Below are 25,174 nucleotides of genomic sequence, written 5' to 3'. Positions count from 1 at the left end.
AAGGGTCAGGCGAGAGAGCTGCAGCTAATGGAAACGTGAGTCCACTTGTCATAAATCAGTGCCGAAATTCGAGGCGGGGGGAGCTGCATCCTGCAGCCGCCCATTAGCTGCTCAACTGCCTCGCAGCAGCTTTAAAAGGGGCCAATAGAGGGTGGGGGGCTTAAGGAGGGTTTTCATCTGAGTGCAGGGAGGGCACTGCCTCTGCCATCCCCATAGGTTTGTGGGTCTGTCCATTGGGATATGGCAGGGGGTATCAGTGGGGAAATGGCATCAGTCAGGCTTTGGCTGCTGGCTTGCTGGGACCTCCCGGGGCACGCAGGGAAGCGGTGAGGGGTCGGAAGCGAAGCACACTTGGCAGCATTTTGAGATCATACAGCTCTTAAAAACTAATCTTGTATTTAAAAAAAAAAAGCAAAAGAGTAAAGAGCAGCATTTTTCCAGACAATGAGGAGGCAGTTTGCCTTCCAGCCCAACCGACTGACTTCCTATAAAGCCAAACGCTGTAACCTACTCTTTGCCAACGAGATAATGCTTTATTGCTCTATTTATTTTTTTCAAAAGGAGCTGCTTTGACTTCCTTTTTCTGTTGGAAGCCTTCATGCCTTTAAGCTACGTCTCAAAGCCCCGTTAAAATTAGGGTCTGTCTTTGGGGCTGCTGCTGAAAACACAGCGCCGTGGGCTGTTAGAGGTGGAGGTGCCATTCAGACATGGAGGTGAGCATCTCTGCCCCAAGGCATCTTCTATACTGAGAGCCTCCCCGCGATGATGCCCAGCCCCACACAAAACAGCAGAGCCTGCTGCATCTGGAGGCTGTTCCCTTTCTAGGCCCTCCTCGAAGGGCAGAGGTTGAAGCAAAGCAGATGTTCCTGGACACGTCTCTGCTCTTTTGCTGAGAATGCTGCTGGGGGCCGCCCTTGGCTCCCAGCATGTGAAATGAGGATGCTCCCACCTATATGCGAGCAGATGTCAGAGTGGGGAGAAAGATACAAACAGCCTGAAAGAACTGATCCCCCACTGAGCATGTTGGTGTTACTGTAATACCTCCATCCTAAAGTTTGTGTGTGCAATTATCCCTCTGAGAGCAATCCCGGTGCTCCCCCCAAACAAGGGAAGGGATTGCAGTGGTTGGAGCAGGGCTGAGTTCAGGTAGCTGCATCCCGTGCCCCTTTGTTTGCCAGCACTTGGCTCCTGCTGCTATATTTAGTTTCCCTTGGCCTCCCGGAATGAGCGCATCGAACCTTTCTAGATATGGAGATAGGCACGACACCAACTCGCTCTGAGCAGCAGCTTGCCAACTTCTGCAGCTCTGCAGTTGTTTTCAGCCCTGGCTTTCACCCTTCCCGTGTTTGGGGCTGTGCGGAGGGCGGTGAGATGAGGTTATGTGAATGGGATTTGTTTGTGTGCTGTTCTGCCTGCACTCAAGACCTGGGCTGTTTTTCAAGGAAGGCTCCTGGAGAGTGTTTTGTTGGGCCCTCTGTGTTGTGGTTCAGGTGTGTGGAGCAAAGGGTACCTCAGCCAACCCATTTGGATGCTCTCAGAGGTAACTTTGTCTTTCTGTGAGATCCATCTTGAACAGCTCTGACCTGTGTAATGAAATGAAACTTGATTTTTTTTTTTTTCTCCTTCCTGGAACTTGGTTCTGGTTGCAGCTGTTGTATGAGCGATAGATTTGAAGATCTGTGTCAGAAAACCATGACTTCAGACCACTGGGATTTTTGTGGGTGGGTGAAAGTGATAACAGATTAATGAGTTTTGCTGAGCATCTCCATCTGCCAGACTAAACCCTGCTCTGTGCTGGAGGCCGAATGCAGCTGCCTGAGCTGCTCCTCTGAAAGCAAAGCTCTGCTAACAGAGGCAGAACTGACCCTGAGCTCAGAAACTGGCGCTGCTCTCAAGGTGGCCTTTCCTGGTCCAGTCACTGATACAGGTGCTCCCCAGAAATGTGGATCGGGTTCTTCATCTGCATTTGGAGCTCTTACCGCAGTGACACTTGCAGTTGCCTTCATTACACATTACCTTTGTAAGCAGATAAAACATGTTGTGTAAAATCAGAGATCTCATTCCCAGTGTATGGAACTCATAAAGGAGGAACGTGTCTGGGCATCAATAGCTGTGCATGACCACGTGTGAACACACACGCGTGCTCTCCAATCACAGCCGGCTCAGATCCGTCACAATGAGGGCAGCTGGAGCATCGTGCTGGGATAGGGCTGGGTGAGCAATGGGGTGGCCAGAGCTGCAGAAGCTGCTGTGCATTAGTTGGGGCTCTTAGTTCTGCCATTCCCTCCTGTGAGACCTGAGAGTTAAATGATGTGGCTGTTGGATACGAGACGTTGTCCTTCACCAGCATCCTGTTATACGTGGGGAGTTGCCATGGCCAGACACGGGTCAGATGTTGTTACTGAGATAGTGAGTGTTATTCTTCACTTTGTTTTAGCAATGGGTATCTGTTGGCACCCAGTGGAAGGACTGTGACTATCAGTGTGTCCGTACCACGTGCTGCCCCGCTGCTCTGCACCATTCTTCTGATTTTCTGGTTGTTTTTCAGGCTGGATATGCAACCCTTGTGCCACAAAGCCCAAAGGAGAGCTGCAGGGTGTGGGGCAAAGGCTGGCTTCACTGGTCTGGAAAGTATTTACTCAATGCTCTGGTTGGACAGTGCTTGTATACAGCAAGTTGTGCAATGTACCAGAACAGACCCATGTCTTCTCACTTGTCTCCCACATGGGTTCGTTACAAATATTTGTTGGGAAGATGCAGCATCCCCACAATCTGTTTGCTTTCCTCCAGGCTGCTTTCTGTTCAGAGCACCTGCCTGGTAATGCCTGGAGTACCACAGGCCCTGTGCTCTGCCTTCTTCAGGTCTCTTCGTGGTGCTGTCCTTGGGCACCTGGACTGCTGGGCTGGGCAACTGCTCTGAAGCACAACACATCACCATGGAGAAGTGGAAGAGAGCAGCTTAATTAGCAGGAAAGCTGCTGGAGTCCTTGGACTTGCGTTCTGGGGTGTATGGAGTCAGAGGAAGCAGATCTTTCTTTGTGTAGTGGCATTAATTACACTGTTTTGTTCTGGTTCTTAGTTAAGAATGACAGGAAGCCAGAAGACTCTTCAACTTTAGAATGTATTCTGTGGGATGTAGAAATCCTGCCTGCCATTAAGCTGTTGGAGCCAACTCTTGAAAGAGAAATGCTGTGAGGTCAGTGGGGAGTCTGTGAATGAGCACCATCAGAGCTGCACACAGCAGGTAGCAGCAAGGCAGCACTGAGATGGGGTGAACCTGTGCTTGGAGTCAGCCTGGTGTCTTTGGATTGAGTTGGGTACCTTGGTTAAGGAAGAAGAAGGGAAATCTTAAACTTAGTTGTAAATGGAGCTTTTGATGCAGGGAGAAGACGGTGTTATACGATGCCCTGGTCTGATGGTCACTCTTGTCTTTGTTCTGGGTTGAAACCGATGGTTTTAGCACCATTAGAATTTGTAGCCCCATCACTTCAAGCTGCTTCTCAGGTTGTCCAGGCTGAGCCAGCCTAGGTGTGAACAGATGAGGATGGATGACAGCCAAGGGCTGCAGGAGGTGGGAGCCTGGATCCCATAGGCAGTGCTCTCCTGGGGACCTTACAGTGTGTTAATTAGTGCTGCCACAAGAGAGGTCTTGGAACCCGTGTGATGGAAAAGCCTCAGGACAAACTCAGGGAGAAAGGTGTGGGGAGCTCTGAGATAAAGTGCCACCAATGGTGCAGAATGCCTGCCCTGTCCACAGGGGGTTTGCTGTGTGTCCTTTGTCTTCCTGTGCTGAAAACAACACAGTCGCAGCAGCATCCTAGCAGAACACACTGTGCTCTCAGTCACACTGATTTTTGCTGCTAAAAATCCAGCAGCGTGTTGATGCTCAGAAATCAGATCTCTATGCAGAGGGCTGTAGATAATGGCTGTGCCTCCACTTCTGGCCTGAACTCTGCAGAACAGCCTTCATTTCAGCACATTATTTTAAGCAGCTGTTGTTGCACACCACGGGTAGTCATTTCTGCATGTATATACTGAAGGAAAGGTTATGGTGTTAGCTAGGATCTGTTGTTTCCCTGCTATGAGCTGGTGCATGCAGGTGTGGGCGTGCAGGGAGGTCCTATGCTGGGTTCTTCTTTGTACTTTTGTTTGCAACTCTCCACTTAGCATCTCCTACAGATGTCTGTGCATGTAGCAGCGCTGCTCCTGTAGTTCTGTGTTTAGGAGTGTTTTGTTCCAAATGGGCTGCTGAGCTGTGGCAGCAGAGGGAGCAAGTGAGCCTCCAAGCATTGCTGTCAAGAAAAACCAGCAGCAAATAATCACAGCCTTTGCAAGAGGTAAATTAAAACCGTCTCCTGCCTGGAAACGTGCACAGCTCAGCATCTTCCCTCCATAAATATTTCCTTGCTGTTGAATCGCTGTAACTCTTTCAGTGCCATACTCGGCTTCCAGCCATTGCTGGCAGCTCTGTGGCTCTGCAGAGATGGGGCTTGTTCAAAACCAGTCCATTAACCAGCCTGAGGTGGTCAGCAATGGAGAAGGAAGTGTTGGAATTGCCTTAGCACTGCTCGCTCATGTGTTGCTTTTTGTTAATCTCGCTGCCTTCTGTCATTGCTCTTAGACACATGGGTTGCCTTCATGCACACACCAGGAGCAGCGAGGCAGCTGGGAGCGTGCTCTGTCTCTTATTTAAACGCTTGTGTTATCAAAATCCAGCCTCAGCTGGGTTATATCCTTTCCCATCCTATCTGAACAGCGTTGCACCCTTGTATACAAAGAGCTGCTATGGGTGTGGGCATGGGGTTCTGCTCTGGGAAGCTGGTAACAAGCTGCCATTAGAGGGCTCCAGAGCCCTGCTCTTCCTTAAGCAATCTTCCTCTTAGGCTGTCTTTTCAAACAAAAAAAAGCCTTACCACCAATGATAACTCTACACCTGCTGTAATCTTTCTTGCATTGCTCAGACTTGTTGCAAACCAACCTCTTTATTTCAACAGGTATCACTGAAAACAGTACAGAAATGCTTTGTAAGCTCCCTTCTTTGCCTGAATGGAGAAACTTGATGTAATTGCAATGGTAGAAAGGAGGGGATTTGGCTGTACCCACGTCATAGAGCTGTCAGCATGGCTGCAGGCAGGTGGTGCCCAGGACAGGTGGGAGGCAGCATCCATCCCAATAGCCAGGTGTGCATATTGCCATAACATCAGTCACCAGGGATGGCTTTTCAGGTACCAGCATCGAGGTTTTCAAAGGAGAAGGGTTGTATGAAATGGCAGCAGTGGGAATAGGGTGAGTTCCATCTGCAGGATGTGGGGCTGCAGAGATCAGTTCTGGAAATGTTTTTCCCTTTGGGGCATTGAGGGAACATTAGGGATATTGTGTAGGAGCCACTAATCATGTGAGTGAGCATCCAGCAAGTCTTCCATGCAAATTTCTGGCCGTGTAGTAATGAGTTCCAGTAATAATTCTCTGCTGACTTGCAACGTCAGAGATATTGTGAGAGTGTGCACATTCTGATAGCGTGTTTACCAGCAAGGCTCCAGCTGCCAGGCTGGTACACCAGCACAGTGCAGATGGTTTGCTATTTATACTGCTGTTGTGCCTGGAGCAGATTCCTCCATGATGCCACTGTCTGGAGGGAAAGTCAATGTCTGCAGGGCTGTTATATAGGAAGGAGAGGCAACACCAACAAACCCAGTTCTACTCCTGGGGCTCTTTAGGAGTCTGCTCGTTGATTGTGTGTAGGTGGAGTGGATTCTTATTGAGAATCATAGAATATCCTGAGTTGGAAGGGACCCATGAGGAACATGGAGTCCAACTCCAGCTGTATTTTTAAGCACGTTTCCACTTAGCTCTGGCACCTGGCTGTAGGGCTTCTCCCTTTCTAACACGGACCCCAAGGAACACATTAAAGCTGCCTTTTTGTAGCTGTTGTTCTCCCAGAGTTGTTCACAAGGAGAGACCAAAGTTATCCAGCTGCCTGTAATCAAGACGTGGGCTGATTGCGCTGCTGAGGCAGCCTGTTGTGTCTTGTTAGGCACAAATAGAAATTCCAAGGAAGGATGGGATAATTAGAAGCAATCCAGTGATTCTTGTGACTGTGTAAAAATAACAGGGCTTCTTAAGGGCTTATTTTTAGCGGCCTCATGTGACAAAAGTTTAGTGGAGTTTTGGGGCAGGAGATGATGAGATGAGGTACAGCACCTGCTTTGGGTGGCTGTGCTGGGCGAGGGGCTGCACCTCAATCATGTGCATGGGAACCACGGTAGGGGGGAAGCTCTGAGACACTGAGAATGAAGCTGTGCTGCTTTCCCTTTCTCTCTCAAAATGCCTTTCTCATACAAAGCTTCAGCTGTGTTGTTCTTGCAGCGATGGCAGCAGCCTCCCCCACAAAGTGTGGATGTCGTGGAGTCTTCATGCTGCTTTTTCTCCCCCAAATGCCATCATGTTTATGTTAGCTCAGCTAATGGGACTTGACAAACTGAAGCTCAGGCTCCTTTTTATTTCTGGATTCGGAATCAGTTTTATGGCTTTCACCCAACTCCTGCTGCATTGTTTGAGATGATTCTGAAAGTGAAACCAGTGCTGAACAAAACATGGAATTGTGCCATCAGCTTCTGGGTATGTCTGAAATGCAGCGCACAGCCCAGCCATATAGCCTTCATTTTGTGTAGGCAGGTTAACATGTGCTTGTCTTGTGTGCTGTAAAGGTAAGAAAATGCTGTTTTGCCTTTTCATTAAAAAACCCCCACCAAACTATTTCTAAATCAAAGCCTTCCTGCCTGCTCTTATGTGTGAAACAAGCCTGCCTGCTTAGAGCTGAGGAATTCAGACCGATATCAGATGGAAGAAACGTGGGCTTGCTAAGCAAACGCAAACATGCCCTATCTAAAAGGACAAACACATTCCTGATGTGGATGAAATTCTCAGCTTGTTAAATGGAGAATGCACAGTTAGTTAGAGCTGCGTGGAAGGAGGTTTTCGGTCCCCTCCTGATGTTGTGCATCCCGAATGTCCTTGTTGTGCATCCCAGGTGTCCTCACTGCCTGTTTGCTGCTGTCCCTTTTGTTTTCCTCCTCTTTTGTCTCCCCTGCAGCAGCCAGCTGTGCCTCCCTGCTGTCCCTGTCAGTGTGCATCCCTGCGGGAAGTGGGGAAAACCCTTCAATCCTTGCAGTGCTGGTGGTGGCCTGCGGTGTTTCCGTTGTTTTCAGGAAGTGGCTGAAGTTCCTCCTCGCTGACTCTCCTCTGTAGATATGTGACAGAATGGGTCTTTTCCTTTTATGGCCAGTAGTGCTGGTTTCTCCTCCCAGTACAGTCCTGGGTCAGAGGTGGATGCGGGCAGGGAAGGGGATGGCTTTGCCCGCTCCCGCTGGGTGGAGATGGGATTTGCAACACAGCAAATTCTGGGCTAAAATAAACCCAGTTACGACATCTACCCAGAGGTGCTGGGTTTGTTTGCTCGAGGAGTGCACTTAAGCTTTGGCCTTGTTTCTTAAGACAGCAATTAGGAATCCTGACTACCCTCAGTTTCATGGGGTAAAGTTTATCTGCCCATCCAGGGTGGTCTGATTTGAGCCTAGATTGAACTCTGATTGAATCTAGATATGAGGACAATACCCTCTTTGTGACAGTTACGTGCAGTGTTTTGCACCAAATGAGGTGTCCCGGCCTTCTATGGACATCTCAATAGTTTTATTCCTGGCCTCTAAGGAACTGTTTTATACTGAATTTAATGTGCTCTTTGTGTAGGCAGTGGGCACTGGCTTCACTCCTTAGCTGAAAGGTAACGTCCCTCTGGGTGGTAATTGCAGATGGTGCTGGTGAGCCAAAAGCCAACTTTCTCAGCCAATAATGTCTTTTACAAATCACCCATGGCCACGAATGGTTTGATAAATTTGAGCCTTAAAAGTATTTTTCTAATAAAGCGAATCTCCTGTTTCTTGCTACAAAGCACTTCGTATCCCGTTTCACGACTCAAATGCAAATGGTTTATTTGGCAGTTGTTTCAACTGCTCCATTTTAAAGTGGTGCAGCTCTTGTTTCTTCTCAGCGAAACACGTTGGCTGCTGCTGTAGTTTCAGTTCTTATTCAACCCTTGAACTCTGAAACTGGGAGACAAAAGGCAACCTGGCTGGGAGAGCCAGTTCCCAGGGCTGCTGGTGAGCTCCTTTGCTTCCAGTGGCTGCAGACCTTAGCAAAATGGAACCTGGTAAGTGAACCCATCCCCATTCCCCCAGCAGGCAGCAAGAGGGCTGTTCTCAGCTGGCCCAACAGGTTGTGTCATCTTTGTGTGCATCTCTGAACAAGTGACCTGGGTATCCAAGGCGGCAGCAGTGGATGTAGGCTCACGTATCTCAGCACATTGCAGGTCCCATGTTGAATGGTAGATAACAGCTCTCAGAAAGGTGTCTCAGGGCTGGATGCCTTCCCAGCCGGCTGCAGGGAGGGTTGTTCACACGGAGAACCTCGTCCTCGTGGTTGCCAGCTGGTCTGTAGGAGCTAAATGCTTCCCCCTGTGATGGCGAAGCAGCTTGGAAATGGTTTTCAGTAGCAAATGCACATTCTTCAGCTCTGCCTTAACAATAGTGTGTTTATGAGTGCATTTTTTTTTCCCCTTAACTATACAATAGGGATCAGAGGAAAAAGAGTACAGAATCTGTAAACTGCTCTGGGGCTGCGGGGAGATGGTCCCAACCAATCCTGTTTCTAAATGCTTCATCTGTGCTGCCAAACGCATTGGTTTCATCCCTCAGCATCCCACGCTGTGGTTGTGTTGGTGCTGGGTTACCCTCTGAGGGCACAGCACAGCTGGGCCCACCCCAGCAGCAGAAGCATCAGTGCTCGCTCCATCTGCAGGGCAGTGGGAGCTGCTTTCCTGCTGAGCAAGGCAGGACCCTTCCATGGAAACCTCACAGTGATGGTGCAGTGTGAAATATGCTGGTTGATTTGGCTGGTGTGGTTGGGCTGTGGCAGGAATTGCCGCTGCTGCTGCTCGGGATTTAGTGCTGTTTCTCAAGCAGTTCCCTGGAGATGAGGCAGCTTGTACATTTTTTCTTGTCTTTAACAGCAAGCAGGCTTGCACCATCGCTGCTTCATGGAGCAGTCAGGCTGTGCAAATAATTAGTGCATTTAATTAAACCGCTTCAGTGCTGCAGTGAACCAGGAGAGAAGAGGGGAACCAGCATTTCTGATCAGTGTTTGTAGGCATAACAGGAAGGGAAGTGCTTTACTTGGGATTTCACAATGAAAAGCATTGCAGCTCTCTCTTCCCTTCTCACTTCTGTTCAGCTGAGCCTTCCCCAGAGTGATGCTGAGCACTGCAGAGCTCAGTGTTGGTCTCGTTTTCCCAGCTCTTCCATGGTCTGACTTGGCTGCAGGGAAGCACGCTGCCTTGCTGCATTACCAGCTTTTGTTTTAGGGCTAACTCAGCTTAGCATGAGAGATTTGAATATCTGTGGCAGCAGCTCCCATCCAGTGCCCTGCTCCTGCAGGGGCTGCATCTTCCAAAGCTCTGGAGCAGCACCTGGCTGTCACAGAGCCTGGAAAGCCATCCTGAGGCTTTAGTGCTGGGGCTTCCTTGCCACCTCTGCACCAATGGAGAACAAACCCAAGCCCAGCTGTTGGTGTGGACTCATGGGTGCTTTAGGCACAAGAAGAGCAAGTGAAAATGACATCTGAGGGCTCTGAAAGAGGAACTGGTCAGCTGCTTGCACATCCATTTCCCTGATTAGTCCTTAATGCTTTGCTGGGCTTTGTTGTGGTGCATGCTCATTTGCTTGATGTCTGTTTTTCTCATTTAGCAGGCATTTGAATAGTGCTGGGGGAGGCAGCCTGGTATGGCCTGTCCCTGTGCTGCTGTGCTCTATGCTTTGGGTTTTATGAAGCCTTGCAGGCTGTGCTGGGTTCAGCCTTTGCTTTTACCACCAGCTTACTGTAGCTTGGCAGATGGGCTGCGGGTGATTCTCTGTCATGGTGGAGAAGTTGGAAGATGGAGGTGTGCAGGTCGGAGGGCTTCTCTGCTTCACTGCTGTAAGTGCTATAGCTGCTAATGCTGCAGGGCTGTCTGTTATGCCCTGCCTGTTGTACAGCCCAAATTCAGGGGCTGTGTGTCCTCCTCTGTTAGTGGCAGCACACAGCCTGTATGGAGAGGAATGGGTAGGAGAGAGCTTTGTGCCATGTAGGCATGAAAGCAAAACAAGTCTCCTCAACTTCTGAGACATCACGGAGCGTTTTGCTCATGTTTTCCTGTAGTTCTTATCCTCGCTGGTTCTCTGTATCTTATTGTTTTCTTTATTATGACTGGCTTGAAGGTAGGAGCGCCGTACTCGTGGGGCTTTCCCTCCTTCAAGGTTAATTTCCCTGGCAAAACAAGCTGGCCTTGCAGTTCCTGAGGTTCCATTGTGCAGAGCTGCTGGTGTAGCATTCCTGCTCACAAAGTTCTCACCTCTCATCCCATGTGTTACAGTGACCTGCAGCATTCATCTCTGCTGTACTCTTAAAAAAGAAAAAAAAAAGCTCTGAATTGGTAAAGAGTTTTGCTGGCACTGCTAAATTGCTGCCAGGATTGCCATGTTGAAGTCCTGGGGGGTAGAGCAGCAAGGAAGATGGGCAGCGGGGCTGGGAGAGGTGGTCTGTGCAGTCCTGGCTGGGGATTTGCATGGGGTGAGGAGGTGGGGGATTATTTTGTTGTGTGGTGCTGCAAGAGGGAAGTTTCAAAATTCACTTCAGTGATTGTTCCTCCTTGCAGTGTCACAATGCTTCCTTAGCAGATAGCACTGCAAATAAGATAAGGTGTTACCATCCTAACACCTGATGCTGAATGCATCCCTGTCCCATTGTTCCACCAACCCCACAGCTTTCCTCACTGCTGTTATTTAGCCCTGCTAGATTTTGTGATTTAGAGCACAAGCTGTTGGAAGCAGCATCCCATTTTGTGCAGGGCTGTGTATAGGATTAAGCAGATAACCTCGTAGATCTCCTCTGCCAAATGGAGAGAGGCAATCTGCAGCAGGGGGTGATACTGGAGGGTCAGCTCTGGGAGCTTTGAACCCATCCGCTGCTATTTAATTATTGACTGTGGCCAGGAAGGCGTATAGCTGTTATCTGCAGTCAGTCCTGCGGGTCTACAACCTGTGGTTAAAGCTACACGCAGGGCTCCAATAGCACGTACTGAGTTTCTCTGGCTTCCTGCCCTAAGACAGAGCGATGGGCATTCAGGTATGCTGATTTCAACACCATCTTCAGCATGAGGTTTGTGTTTAACCCACCCTGGTAAAGTGACTGAGGGCTGGGCTCCCCTGCCTGCACAATTCCTCAAGGTTTTATAGATGAAATGAAAGCACCAACAGAAGGGCTGTTCCTCTTATTCTCAGTGTGTTCTGGTAGGCGAGCAGGTTCTCGTGTAGCAGTTTCCCCTGTGACCAGCACTGTGATACTGGTGCAGAACAGCACGTCCTGTGTGAAGCTGCAGATATTTCTGTTCTGGGTGCCTGACTACCACAACCAAACTGCAGCTAATCTGGCCTTTAGAGCTGAGCTCTGGAGGAGGAAAGGCTTGCTTGGGTTTTCAATAGATGTTTTGGGAAGTGCAGGATGGGAGGGAACGGCCTTGAGTTGCAGCAGTGGAGGTTCAGGTTGGATATTAGGGACACGTTTCTTTTCTGGATGAGCGTTCAGGCACTGCTGAACAGTTCCAAAGGAAACTGGTTTGGTGTCGTGGTGGGATGGGTTGGGGTTGGCCATCTTGGGTAGGTCTTTTTTGACCTTCATGATTCTAAATTGTGGATAACACAGATGCCACCGCCTCAGGCAGGCACAGGGAAGGAGCTGCCAAGCGCTGACTTGGATGGCACAGACCTCATAAGCTTGTAGGTATCTTCACCCTCCGTGTGCATTGCTGGAAGCAGAAGGGCACCATGTGTCTGCAGTGTTTTGAAGGTGCTCAGTTTAACAAGAGTATTGGCTGGATCTGTCACATTTGGTAGCGTTGTTTGCTATGTGGCTGTAAGAGCTTTATGCAGCACAGCTGACGTGTGTTCGGGTATCAATGTGGATTTTCCTTATCCAAGTTTGACTCCCCATCACCCACAGCACTCTGTTTACCTGCCCTCTGGCACATCCATAGAGACTAGCAGACCAGTCCAATGCTTGCATCTCTGCTGTATTCCTCCTGCTGCATTGAACCAGTGCTGTGCAAGGCAGGCAGACCTGAGTCCCGGTGCTTCTCCCAGTGCTGCCGTGTGAGCAGCAGCCACTGAGCGGCAGCGCTGCCCGAGGAACGGGGCTTTGGGAGGAGGAGGAGCAGGAAACCACCGCGGCTTTTGTGCATCTGGGAGCAGTGCCGCTTCTTGGAGCCGCGCCTGCAGAGCTGCGGTCCCTTCTCTTCGTACACCCATAAAGCTGGCTCTCTCCTCAGTGGATCATCTCAGGCTGGGTTGTATCCTCTCAATCCCAGCTTAATGTATGGGAAATCCCATGCAGAGCCCTACAGGAGCTTGCTCACAACAGCTTATCCGTGCTTGTTGTGCCCTTGTTTAGCCACTTCTGTGCCCGTTTGTAGATGAGGGCAGTGCAGTGGGCACTCAGTGGGGAGGAAGGCTGAGTGCTTCTCTGTGCTTTCCCATTAACTCCTCTGGTTGGGAGCTGCCGCCCTTTAATTAAACCAGCACAGTATGGAGTTGCTATTCTGAGCCTGTTGCATTCACATCTGGTTTGGAGTAAAACTTGGCTGGTTTGAGGTTAGCCCTGCACTATTGTGTCTCTAAGAGCAGGAAGGAGCAGGGAATCGATCTGGGTCTCAGCGAGCGTCAAAGGGCTGCGATGTGCTTCGCCTCCCCTTGGCTCCCAGCAGGGAGCACAGCCACCAGCATCCCCGTGTGCCCATCCATAGGACTGGGGGGGGCCGTGGGGCGGCAGCAGGAGGATTTAATTAACAGCATATGGAGAGTTAAGGAAGCACTGGGCTCTGCTCAGAGCCACCGCTGCGAGCTGGAGGGCGGCGATGACAGCCCCGTGTGCTGCCTGTTGGTTACACTGAGCTTGTCTCGTGTTTTTATTTCGTGGCCGCCCCTCTTTGCATTTTGCTCAGTCAGTAAATGGCTTCGTGTGAACTCCTCCAGGAGCAGCAGGCACGCAGGAATGCCGTGGGCCGTGCAAATAGCCTCTCATGTGTTTGCATCCTCTGTTTCTACCCGTGCAGCTCGGCCAGGTTGGCAGCAATGTGGGGCCGAGGGGATGCTGAGGCTTTTTTTCCCCCCCCACCATCCGTGGGCTGGAGCTCACGGGGTTATTTTTAGTGGAGGGTGGAGTCACAAGGAAATAAGTTTGGGCTGTGTTTTAAAACTGCAGCGTCTGCGGTGCGAGGAGCAGTGGAAGTGCTGAGGAAGGGCCAATCCCATAAGGTGTTTCCTTCCGCCTTCGTTAGGTGCAGGGGCAATTAAGAAGGGCCTTCAAAGGTTGCGATGCCCAAAGCTCAGGCTGCACCAGCACAGAAAGCTGCTGACCCTGGGAACAAAGGATCCTCCTGAACCCAAACTGTTTGTGTTAATCCCGGCTGCTTCCTGGCGGCCGGGGAGAGGAAACAGAGCTCTGCCTCCAACAGCTGCATGGCGAGGAGATTACAGAGCCATGGAACACCCTCTCCATCACATCCTCCCCTCTGCTGTCCCGGCCCGGTGCCCTGTGGGCTGTCCCAGGCTGCCTGCCAGGCTGGGGCAGATGCTGCAGGCAGGAGATCCTTAATCTCCTGCATCCGTGCACCGTTCCCAGTGCCAAAGCTCCTCCAAACCTGAAGTGTGGGCTGTATATCTGTACCTGCCTGTAGGTGTGGGCTGGGAACTGCAGGAGAAATGCAGTGGGTTCATGAGGAATTGAACTGACGTGCTGCTAAAAGCCAAGTGAAGCATGCTTTGCAGCATTGCCTATTGCTCACTAAGCACTGAAGGAGAAGCCAGGCAGCCTCTTAGGTTTGGGGTGGGTGTGGAAGCTGCGGGGGGTGGGAAGGATGCATTCCCCCTCTATGTGGGTTTAGAGCTGCCTTGTTGTGTGGTAGCCTGTCTTGGTGCCAAGGTTATACAATAGAGAAAATCAGCCGTCCTACTGTGTGTTTAGATTCATTAATATGGAAATGGTGGAGTACGTTTCCTTATCGAGCAAAAAGCTGCTCCTGAAATGAAAGAACCCTCTGTGGAAGTTCTGTCGAGATCAGAATTGTTATTGCATGAGAGGTGCAAAACCTCCCATCGGCCAAGCAGGTTTGAATCAGGGGAGCATAGAAATGCAAAAGGTTGTTCTGCTGTTCTGACTGCGGTTATGGCGTTGGAGCAGCTCCCTTTGCCTGAACCATAGGCCTTTGTGCAGAGGGATCCAATGGGAGCTCCTGTACCCACAGACAATGGCCCATTGTGTTGGGAGAGCAGGGAGGGGAGTTGTGTGCAGATCTGTTAGCAGCTCCTGCATCCTCACATCCGTCCTATCTCAGTCTGGGAGGAGGCAGCGGGGTCAGGGGCTGTACTTGGCATGGGCTGAACCCAGCTGGGGTCAGGAGTTGAAGTGGTGGAGGTCTGTTCTTTGTAGTGCTCAGCCACAGCTCCCTATGGGCAGGACCCCACGTGTGATCCACACGTAGCCCAGCACCCATGGCATTGACTGCACGGTGCTCACCCCAAAGGGAGGAATGTGGGGTGTTCGTGAGGCTGCGTGCTGTGCCTGTTTTCTTCCTCCTCGACTGTCAAGGAATCCTTTTTCCCAAGTGTAGGAGACAAATGTTGGGCAAGCAGCAACAGCTCAAGGGGAAGGCATTATTTAACCACGGTGTTGGAAATGAGGGTGGTGTAATGGCAAAAGGCAAAGGGGGGGGCTTGGTACCAAACCCTGAGCAGCACCATCTGCTGCGGACGGGCATCTAATTGGGCAGCGAAAGAGGCTCCTGGAGTGAAGTAGTTGGGAATTGCAGGCTCCTGGCTGGAGAGCCTGCCAACCCTTCTGGCAAAAAGCTGTTAGATCTTTGTTGCTGGCATGTGAAAGTGGCTCCGTGTAGCAGGGCTGCTTTTAACCCTTGCTGTGCACGGCCATTCAGCACTTCTGATCTTGAAACGGCCCGAGTGGTGATTGAAAGGGGAAGGAGGGCTGGTGATGCTTTGGGATGCATGGCTTTCACCTTCTTACAGCCCCGTGCCCTGCAAGGTGCGGAAGTATCCTGTCTGCTAAGCTGCACGAGGGGCCCTTAATTCCTGAGATGAAAGCCCAAGCTGTGAGGCATCTCCTGGAGAGCACAAACAAGTCAACATTTGTCACCCTCCCAGGGGCAGCTTCCTTGGGAGCTTTGGTCTCCGTCCTGTTTGTCTGATGGCTGATCAAAAGCTCTCTGCTGCCTACGTGTGTCTCTGAGCAGAGGAGAACTTGGTTAGACAGCAGCAAATGGTGATATATGTTCACTGAATGTCCAGTTTCTTTGTTAAAAGCACACTGGGGGTTGTCTCAGTGCTCTGGTTGTATGACTGGAGCAGGGCAAGGCTGGTGGGGCCGCGTGGTGGAGGAAGGGAGGGAGGGAGGATGCTTTGCAGCCAGATGGTTTTCCTGCCAGGGGAGGTTGGATTTAAAGGCTGAGTCCCAGCCATCCTGAAGATGAAACAGTTGGATCACAAAACACGCTCTTCTTCCAAGTTTGATTTGGATGTTTTTTAATCTCTCTCAAATTAAAGGAAAATCTCTTGTTTGACCCAAAACAAAATTATGTTTTCTTTGGATGGCCAATGAAGAAAATCAACCGTGTCCCAGTGCTGGTCCAAGTTCTGTTGGCAGCAGAGCCTCCACAGCTCCTGCTCTGTGCAGCTCTACCAGCCAGGCTGAGCCTTTTAGCTGGAGAGTTTATAGGAACAAGAGAGTTTGGTCACTTGCTTTAAATTTAGTTCAGCTGTTCTGGTTCAATTCATAAATATTTGTTGCTATGCCACCTCTGTTCTGTGGATGTGTGTCCACATCCTGCTTTTCAGCTGTTTACTCATGTAAGCCATCCTAACTTTATTTAGTGAGGTTTCACCAAGCTGAGTGTAGACTCTCATGCCTGTGGGATGAAGCAGTTCTCAATGCAGCAGCAAAACACTGACAAGCTTTGCAGCGTGTGCTGATCTGAAAGGCCCTTGTGTGAAGGTGAAAGGTTTGGGTCAGGAAACCCACAGGCCTGCTGACCTTCAGCATTGTGTTTTCATGTCTGCAGCCTGCTGCTGCAAGTTTGCAGCCAAGCTGTTGGCTGTTCCATGAGTTTTAGGTAGACTGGTATGGATGGACTTGTTTTGCACTGTTGTTGGTAGCTCCAGTTGTGTTTTGTTCCTGGGTTCTCATGCCTTGAAGACCACCCCATTGCTCCTATTATTGATGGACTCGCTGTGGTCTATACTGGAGGACAGACCTTCTGGGCCCTCATATTTCTACACAGCCAGCCCCATCCTCAAGTAAGAATCTGCAATGTACTGGGAAAAGATGGGAATTCTTCCAGTCCCTGATGCTCTTAGTGGTGTGCTGGGTCTTCTCATCCTTTAATGCTTGTTGTCTTCCTCAGGAAACATGTCGGAAGTGCCAGGGGCTGTGGAAGGAGCACATGAACCTCACCTGCGAGCAGCTGGCTGAGAAGGACGACATCAAGTATAGGACATCCATGTAAGTGAACCCCACAAGCTGGCACAGATGAGGAGTGGGTAAAATTATAACAGCAATACACCAGGCACAGAACTGGTGTGGAGGAAGGGATAAGAAACTCAGCTGTTCTTGTAAATGTTGGAAGCCCTGAAGCCTTGCTGGGTGTCAATGCCTTCCATTGTGTTCTGAAGACATCAAGCTGGAGGGGGCAGACAGCCCCTGGGATGGGCTTTCTTTCTGTGAAAGGTAATTGGCAGCGGATCCAGGTGGTAACCTGAGAACGTGGGAGACTTGTTGGCAGCGTGGCCTGTTGCTCTGGCTGGCCCCATGTCTCACAGGCCAGCACCTGGAGAGACTCACAGAGGTGAGAAAGCCCGCTGAGTCTTGCCTCCATTCGCCTGGGGCAGAAGGGAGGTGTTGTGAGAGGCAGGGGTGTGTATTGAGTCAGAGTAGCTCAGGACCATTTGAAAATCTCAACTGGTGACAACATGCTGAAGAGTGGCTTACTCAGCCACGGCTTTGTGAAGCAAAGGTGCTCATCTGTGCTTCTAACTGGTTGGTAGGAATCTTTACGGAATAGAGTCGCTTTCTGACATACCCAGATGTGTCCCTCATGTCTTTGGAAGGCCTCGTTTCTCTCCTTGCTGCAGTACATGACAAAATCCGCTGGCTTTAGGAAACGAGTGAGGGCTGAGCCGCAGGGCTGCATGTTTGGCACAGCCCGACGGGAACTGCCTGCGTTGCCCAATCCTTTCCTCTCTGATTCAGTCTGTCTGGTATGAGTAGAGGTTGGAAAGCTCCACCGCTGTGAAGCTGAATGACTGTTGCTTGCTCATCCCACAGCCTGTACTTGAGAGCGGAACGTTGTTACAGATTTGATATGGCTTCTTTCTCTTGCCACTCCTTTCCCTATAGGAAAGAGGGGTGAGGAGGAGGAGAAACAAGTTGTCATGTCCCTAATATGGAAAAAAAACACAAAAAGCAAAGCGGTTTGAAAACTTTTGGCAGATCATTGCAGCAGATAGGTGAGCCGCACTGCACCATACAATGAGAGCTTCCTTTTGAAGCCCTGCGTAAGGAAAGGGAAGCACAGCTGGAGCTCAGGCCAAGCTTCCTGCCTCGCTCAGAGTTTCCAAAAAAAGTCTGCATCAGCAGCATCCTGTTGAGCAGAGGAGGGAAGAGCAGCTGCTGCTCAGAGCAGTCAGGCTCAAGTTGATTTTTTTCCTTCCTGTCTATTCTTAGCCCATTTCCCAAAGCCTGGGCACGCATCGTGCTGGATATAGCTGCAGGGGAGCTTGGTGTAGCTGCAAGGCAGCTGAAATCCCCACTTTTGGCTGCTCGTTTTTCTGCTCGCCATTCACTTCTCCTCTGGCTTTGTGTATGAAGCAGTTTGAGGGGCTGTGCTGTTGCCTGCTCTGTTGCTGGGATCCTCCTTAAAAATCCCACCCTGTCATCTCCCAAACGCGTGCAGGCTTTGCTGATCCCCTGGAGCAGCTGGGTGGAGATGCTGGCTGCTGGTTCTGTGCTGCAGGGTCAGCGCAGCCAAGGGGCCGTGCCTCCCTCTGTCCAAATGCAGTCCCTTCCCTCTGCTGTCGTCAAATTTCACTTCTCGGCTGCGAATTAAACTGTAACGTGATCCCCAGCGGTCATAAAATTGGCCCTCAGGCTGACAACTTGTATTCTTAAGTCTTTTAATTAAGTGACCGATGCTTTCCTCCAGTTCTGTGCCAAAACAGCATTGCCACGAGCCAAACCTTTCTCAGAGCGTGTCCCTTCCTGGCTGCCTGCTGGGGACAGGGGCTGGGGACAGGGACTGTGCCCTGCGCTGCCTTCCCACCCCTCCCTGTCTTGCACACCTAAAGGAATAACCTCTGGAAAAATTATGCAGAGCATCTTCTTGGGAAAGCTGAGTTTCTGTGGGGAAAATTGTGATTATTTTTCAGCCACTGATTTAAACTTAACAGAAGCCAAATAAATCTGTAGCACAGCAGCCGGGATTGAAAGCAGTCTATGCGATCATGGCATCTTTGTAGCCGCAGCAACAGCCGGGCACTAAACTAGCTGGCAGATGACCACAGCAGTTTGCTTTTCCCAAGCTTTATCTCCTTGACTGTATTTCTTCACAGCCGAGGCAGGAATCTGTTGTGCCCTTTGGTCTCCTGACTTATGGTGTGAATTCCTCCCGATCCGGAGCCCAGCACCGCTGTGTTTTGGCTCGCATGGAAACCAGAATCAGGGCTGTAGCACGCAGGCTGCCATTGACTTTCTTTCACTTAATTTGTTCTCGAGTTGTCATGGGTTGGCTCCAAGTGGAGCTGAGCCCAGACCTCCTTGGAACAGCATCGGACTGTGGAGATGGTGTAGGAGGAAAGAAGTGGGAGCGGGGCTGTGGGGCTGCTGGGATGTAGTGGCAGGAATGGTAGTGCACTGGTGAATGCAGACACTCCTTCTCTAATCCTCCTTCCTCTCCTCTTTGTGTCGCAGAGAAGAGAAAATGACAGCAGCTCGAATCAGAAAATGCCACAAGTGTGGGACCGGCCTGATCAAATCAGAGGGCTGCAACCGCATGTCGTGCCGCTGCGGAGCTCAGATGTGCTACCTGTGCAGGGCTGCCATCAATGGCTACGACCACTTCTGCCAGCACCCCCGCTCACCTGGTGCTCCCTGCCAGGACTGCACCAAGTGCTCTCTCTGGACGGATCCCACAGTAAGTGAAGGAGGATGCTGGGGAGCAGTTTGCGCTCTGATTTCAGTTATCGTTCAGTGCCATTGCAATGCATGCTTTCCAATGAAGAGAAGCGAGTGTTTTTAGGCAGTGTGACATTTTTCCTCTAAGCCCACATCAGCACGGAGTCCCATCTGACCACAACTTGTTCTTAGCTCTGCATCCGGGTTGCTGTTTGCTGTGGCTCTGCACCTGCTGTCCTCCTGGTGCCCCATAGCTCTGCTTATCTGCTTCTCTCTCTCTCTGCCAATCCCTGTGAGCCAAAGGGCCAAAGCTGCAATTGTGTCCGTTCTCACGGCTGTTGTCAACAGCTGCAAAGGAAGAACTGAAATACCACTGTGCTGTGAGGGAAGCTGTAGTAAGAAACTTGAAACTTTGCACTGTAATGCTGTTGTAGCTGCGGGATGGGGCGATTTCATGCAGCAGCTCTATGAGTAGAGGTTGTCCGTACCAGAAATCCAAAGGCAGGGGCTGAATCTCCCGATTTCAGCAGAGTAGCAGAGCAGTGTGAGTGTGGATCTGCCTTCTCAGAGCTTCTTTGGGCTTCACTTGTTCCAATGCTCCTTTGTCTCAGGATGCTGCAGCTTGCCAGCCTGCTCACAGCATCTCTTGCTGGGAATGTGCACAATCCTGAGCTCGTATGGAGCAAAAAGCAAAGGCACTGCATCTCTTCCTTCTACCAGAGCAAGCTTCTTAGTCCTCTTCTTGCCTGCTTATATTGTGTGTTATCTGTCAGTGAGAAGTGTTACTCTAAACAGAGGCACCTGCTTCCAGGTACCCCCTTTTGGGACGCATGGCTGTGCCATCCCACAGCCCCACAGCCCCTCCCTGTTTCCCACTGGGACACAACGTGGTGCTGAGTCCTTTGTTCCCGTCAGGATGCTGATTGTGCTCAGTAATGGCGTTTGTTCCGAGCCAGAGAAAACATGGGGCCTCTCAAAAAAGCTCATACTGTACTTTAAAATAAATAAATAAGCAGGCAGCACAAAGAAGGCACTGTCACCGGGCCCTTTCCAGCTCTCTAATTAACCAATATTGTGGCAGAGAAAGATTTCCCACCGTCAGCAAAGAGCTGGCACTGCCTGCTTTGCTTTTGGTCCTCTGGGGAGTTGAAGCAGGGTGAGTGCCCTCGCTGCAGTGCAGAGAATAACGTGAAACTCAGCTGTTGGCTTCTCAGGGTGCAATGATGAGCTTCAGTTTGCGTTGCCCATTGTGAGTGGTGCTGTTAGAGGCTGTGGTGCGGTCCTTCCTGGTGATCTGCTTTCTGTGAGCAGGAGGTGATGCAGGAGATGTGAGTGTGGATCTGCACGTGGGGATGTGAATCTGCAAAATGCCATTGCAGTGTCCTGTCCTTTGTCTGGGGTGATGCTGTCCAACCCCGGGGCTGTTGGCATGGCATCTTCTTGGGCCTTCCTTGCTTCCATTTCCTCTTTTTGTTCCGTTTCTTTCATTCCATTGAGATCAGTGGATGCCTTGTGCTGTCCGTGTGTGAGTGCATCTGTTATAGCTGCAGCCCTGTTCAGTGTGTGCACAAAGGCAGAGGACACAGGCCTGCCCATGGTGGGCTTTGCAGCCCATTGCCCAGGAGCATCTCCTGCTGCAGGATGGGGAGGGCACACAATTGCCACCAAAATGTGGCTTTTAGGGGGTGATGGGCTGGTGGTGTTCTGCAGAGCTGTGCTCACAGCAGACCATGGTGCAGTCACAGGAGCACCGTCTGTTTCTATTTCACGGCCACAGGCTGCAGCTTTGTTAGACCTGGGCTGGGTAGTTTCACACTTTGGTGGCAAAATCTGCCTGGGTTTAATCCCTCATTATTGAAGGCAGAATTTGAGTTCCTTTAAAATAGGGCAGCTTTGTTCTTCACCGTCCGTTTAAGGTTTTCTGAGTCTGAAGCGATTCTTGATGGAGGATCAATGGACCTATTCACGGCTCGGGTTCAGAATGAAGGACTCAGGGAGCAGCAGCATCTGTGCGTCTTTGTCTGCCGTGATCTTGGGAGAATAAAGCAGACCCTTCTGACTGCTTGTAAGGAGAGGCTGCTGCCTGCACTGTAATGCTTCACAAGCACTGGGCGATGCTTGCAGGCTCGGAGATGAGCTGCAGCCGTGCTCAGCCATCGCACCACGATCAATGTTCTGCTGCAGCCATGCAGTTATCCCTCTTTCCAGCACTGCTGCCAGGAGCTGCTGAACAAAGACTGACAAAACGCAGCTGCATCGAGGAAGTGCATGGAATGCAGTGAGTTCAGTGTTTGAAGGGAAGTCTGCAGTGGTGGGGAAACACCCTCGAAACTCAGTTTCTTTCCAACATGCTCTATAGTGCCTTAATCAGAAGCATATGGTGAATTCATGGCATGCCCAGAAAGCCATCAAGATGCACCAATAGCAACGGCTGTTGCTAAAAGGACTGCGTTTCTCTGCTCCCCCCCTGCAGCACTGCTCCTGTTCCCACTCTGCACTGCAGGAGCAGCCCCCACCGCCCTGCAGCCGATCTGGGAATGATTTGAAACAAAACCCTGCAGTCCTTTGGCCTGAAAATCACTGCGAGTTGATTGGGAACGGCTGTGGCCACACATATGTGGAATGGCAGAAAGTGGGAGGAGGTAACGGTGGCAGATACACCCCCAGCCTCTTGCTGAAGGCCGGGCAGGGAGTGCAGCCCAAACAGCCCCAGTCCTGGTCTCCATCCCAGGAGGCAGCAGCCGTTTTCCTCCAGCACTTAATAACTAAGGAAGGCAGTGAGAAGCACAACAGCTAAAAGCAGCGCTTTCCAAAGCTCTGTGGGTATGCTGCTCTGAGCAGGGGGGTCCTGTTTGAGGCTTGGCCCTGCGTGGCTGGCAGTGCTCTCATTATCTCTCACTGCTGCATTTCCTTCCTCCCATGTTTCCCAGCAGCTCTGTGACCGTGCCCAGCTCTGCTCTGGGTGCAGCCCCCAGCACCAGGCATTGCCCAGCTCACTGCTGTGTGATGCTGCTCACAGCATGGGCACGCACGGCCCTGTTGTGTCAGTCAGTGCTGTGGCAGGTGCTGCAAATAACCTCACTTGCTTTCTGCAGCACTTGCAGATAGGGAGGGGTAGCAGCCCTCACCTTTCCCCTCCTCCCGTGCTGCAGCATCACCCTTCATGTTGTCCCTCACAGCCAAGGGACCCCTCCTTGTTCTGATACCTCAAACCCCCCAGCACTCAGGGCTCTGCCTTTTCCCTTCCTCATCTCTTCTTGCTGTAGGCGATGGCAGCTGACGGGAAGATGACTGTGAACTCGATGGGATCAATGCCTCCTTGCAAGCGGGTGATGAAAATCATCATCCAGCCCTTATGAAGGGTTGGGAATCCTCTCAGCAAACAGACACAGGAGGCTTTTGAAACGGTGCCTCCACCCCATGTGACATCAGCACCAAACCAGCCCGAGCGTGGCAAAGAAAACCTTATTTTTTGGTGCGGGCCCTTTGCTCCTAAATGAATCCCTACAAATGCAGAGGGGTCAGGCTTATTTCTTGCTCCTGACGGTGCAGAATGCAATAGCCAGGTCTCATGACATCAGCTGTCCTTCCAAGTAGCCCCCAGTTACCTCACTGCATGCATCCCCCTCCCTGTTCTGTTCCAGCTGGAATGTGGGTCTTGCCGAAATACTGCAGCTACCGAACCCAGTGTGTTGTGCCAAACCCAGTGTGTGTCAGCTCCTGCTTCTAAGCAGGAAGGTGCATGTTGTGCAGTGTATTTTTGTTCCCTTGATATTAATGGGTCCCAGCCTGCAAGGTCTGCCCCTTTCTGCAGATGGGCTCTGCACTTAAGGTGATGTGGTTTATGTTATCCCTGCGGACAGGGCTCGCTTTGCAGCTCTGACAGATGGGGGTTTGCTGCTTTGTGCCTTTGCTCCGCTCCAGGAGCTGCAGTGATTGGAGCAGCATCCCGGGGGTGCGGGCAGATGGCTCTGTAGGGCTGAATGTGGTGCAGGGGTCAGCTGCAGGGTAACGCGGGGTCAAATGGCCCCTGCTGCAGGAGGATCCTATGGAGCTGGGCTGTTGATGGTCTGAGCCCTCAGATTTCTGCAGGGATCGATGATGGGATGGGATGGGATGGGATGGGATGGGATGGGATGGGATGGGATGGGATGGGATGGGATGGGATGGGATGGGATGGACCCGTGGCTGGTAGCACTCTGATGGCAGTAGGATGGCAGCATCTGGAAAGCACTGCTTTAGAAAGCTAATTCTGGACTCAGACTTTAAGTAGAAGAGAACCTGCATATTTCTAGGCTTTGAGGTGAGATTTTTACCTCTGTGTGAGGAAAGGGAATGGGGGGAATAGTGTTCTGTTGAGCTTGTTATCTTCTTTCCATAGAGCCTAAAAAACAACCAACCCACAGGTGGATGTTTCCATTAAGAGCAGTGGGGTGGGAGAGGCAGCTAATCTGGTTTCCAATGGTGTTGAAAAACAATATCCATGAGACAAAACTGAACAGATCCTGAAGCTTCGGGGCCATCCCTGCACTGCCTGGACAGTGAGGAGCTGTGCTGTCTGGCTCAGCTGCTTTCCAGCTGCAATCTGATGCTCGTGGGGTGATCAGAAGCTCCGTGCAGGCTCACAAGAGCCATTCTTCAGCACTTTTTATGGAGATGGATAGGCTGTAATTAACGGGCCATGGAAACAACCCGCTTGGATGAAATACCACATGCTGGAAGGCCTTCATTTAACCATTGATTCAAAGAGCAATCCAAGGGAGGGAGGTGCCGAGCTCAGTGGCTTTGTGCAGATGAAGATAACTTCTGTCTCCCGGGGAAACCTTATCTGTGGTGGGAGCAGAGCAGCAAGGTTCTGGTGCTGCCGGACACGTGTGGGGCTGGGAAGGCTGGCTGTGCCAAAGGCACCTGCAGCGTATTTTGAATGTAGTCCCAGAGCACTGCTCAAAATGGGTGCCATGGGTGTCCTTCTCAGCCAGCTCAGAACTTCCATGGTCTTCTTCCAGTGCTTTGTTTTCTGTGCTCCCTTCACTTGATCAAGGAGGTGCCAGCAGCAGTGCTGGGTCCCTGCAGCCACCTGATGCTCAACAGTGACCCTGGGTCTGACTGCTGAGATGTTGGGTTGAGAAAAAGGAAAAGGTGATGGGCAGAGGGATGCTTTCAATTTCCCATTGAGCAATGGGTCTGAATATTCCAGCTATGACATCTGGATAGATATTACAGCACCGTGCTGTGATTTATGTCCTCCTCACAGTTACAGATAAGATCTAAATGGCCTCGTTACGGCACCGTTTAGCTACTAGAGCCAGGATTTAAGTTGTGTTAATTCCAGCTGCTGGGCCAAAAACTCAAGAAGTGCTCGCACAGTGTAAATATTTAATAGACGATTGCCATTGAGAAGATTAACGGCTCTCCAGCAACTCTTTGGATGGGCGGAGCTGGGTTGCAGCTCTCTGGTTTCCATCAAGGCAATGAATTTTAGCAGTGATCTCCCTGGAAAGCTGATCTAAGCCTCTTAGGTATATTCTATGGAGCCAGCTTGGCTCTGTGCACGTTGCTCGTATGGCAGTCCCTTGTCACAGCTTTGCTTTGGGTTGACCATGGGGCATCCTGGACAAAGACAACCCAGCTGAATTTGTCTCTTTTCCTGTACAAACTCATGCCAAAAGCTGTGCTGAGAGAATAGAAAGCAGCTACAGCAGGAATTATTCTGATTCTTTATGCTCTGATTCCTAGGAGGATGACGAGAAGATAATTCAAGAGATTCAGAAGGAGGCTGAAGAGGAGCAGAGGAAGAAAAATGGAGGTAAGTTGCTGTGCTTTGAGATCAGACCAAGGATGACTGCAGAGTGTG

At 50.8% G+C, this 25,174-nt stretch overlaps 1 protein-coding gene across 9 annotated transcripts in view; it reads left to right on the top strand.

The window, feature by feature from the left end:
* RNF216 (ring finger protein 216) overlaps nt 1-25,174 on the top strand; it is a 59,845-nt gene that overhangs the window by 31,565 nt on the left and 3,106 nt on the right. For all 9 annotated transcript variants that reach the window (XM_032447619.1, XM_032447617.1, XM_015876615.1 and 6 more), the window contains 3 exons: nt 16,556-16,653; nt 19,117-19,339; nt 25,057-25,126. In XM_032447619.1, the coding sequence (XP_032303510.1) occupies nt 16,556-16,653; nt 19,117-19,339; nt 25,057-25,126 (391 nt within the window). The remainder of the gene's footprint in view (nt 1-16,555; nt 16,654-19,116; nt 19,340-25,056; nt 25,127-25,174) is intronic.

This window comes from Coturnix japonica, chromosome 14, assembly GCF_001577835.2.
Source record: "Coturnix japonica isolate 7356 chromosome 14, Coturnix japonica 2.1, whole genome shotgun sequence".
NCBI classification, from domain to species: Eukaryota; Metazoa; Chordata; class Aves; order Galliformes; family Phasianidae; genus Coturnix; species Coturnix japonica.
Note: the sequence above shows the minus strand (reverse complement) of the source record. Positions and strands in the feature narration are given on the sequence as shown.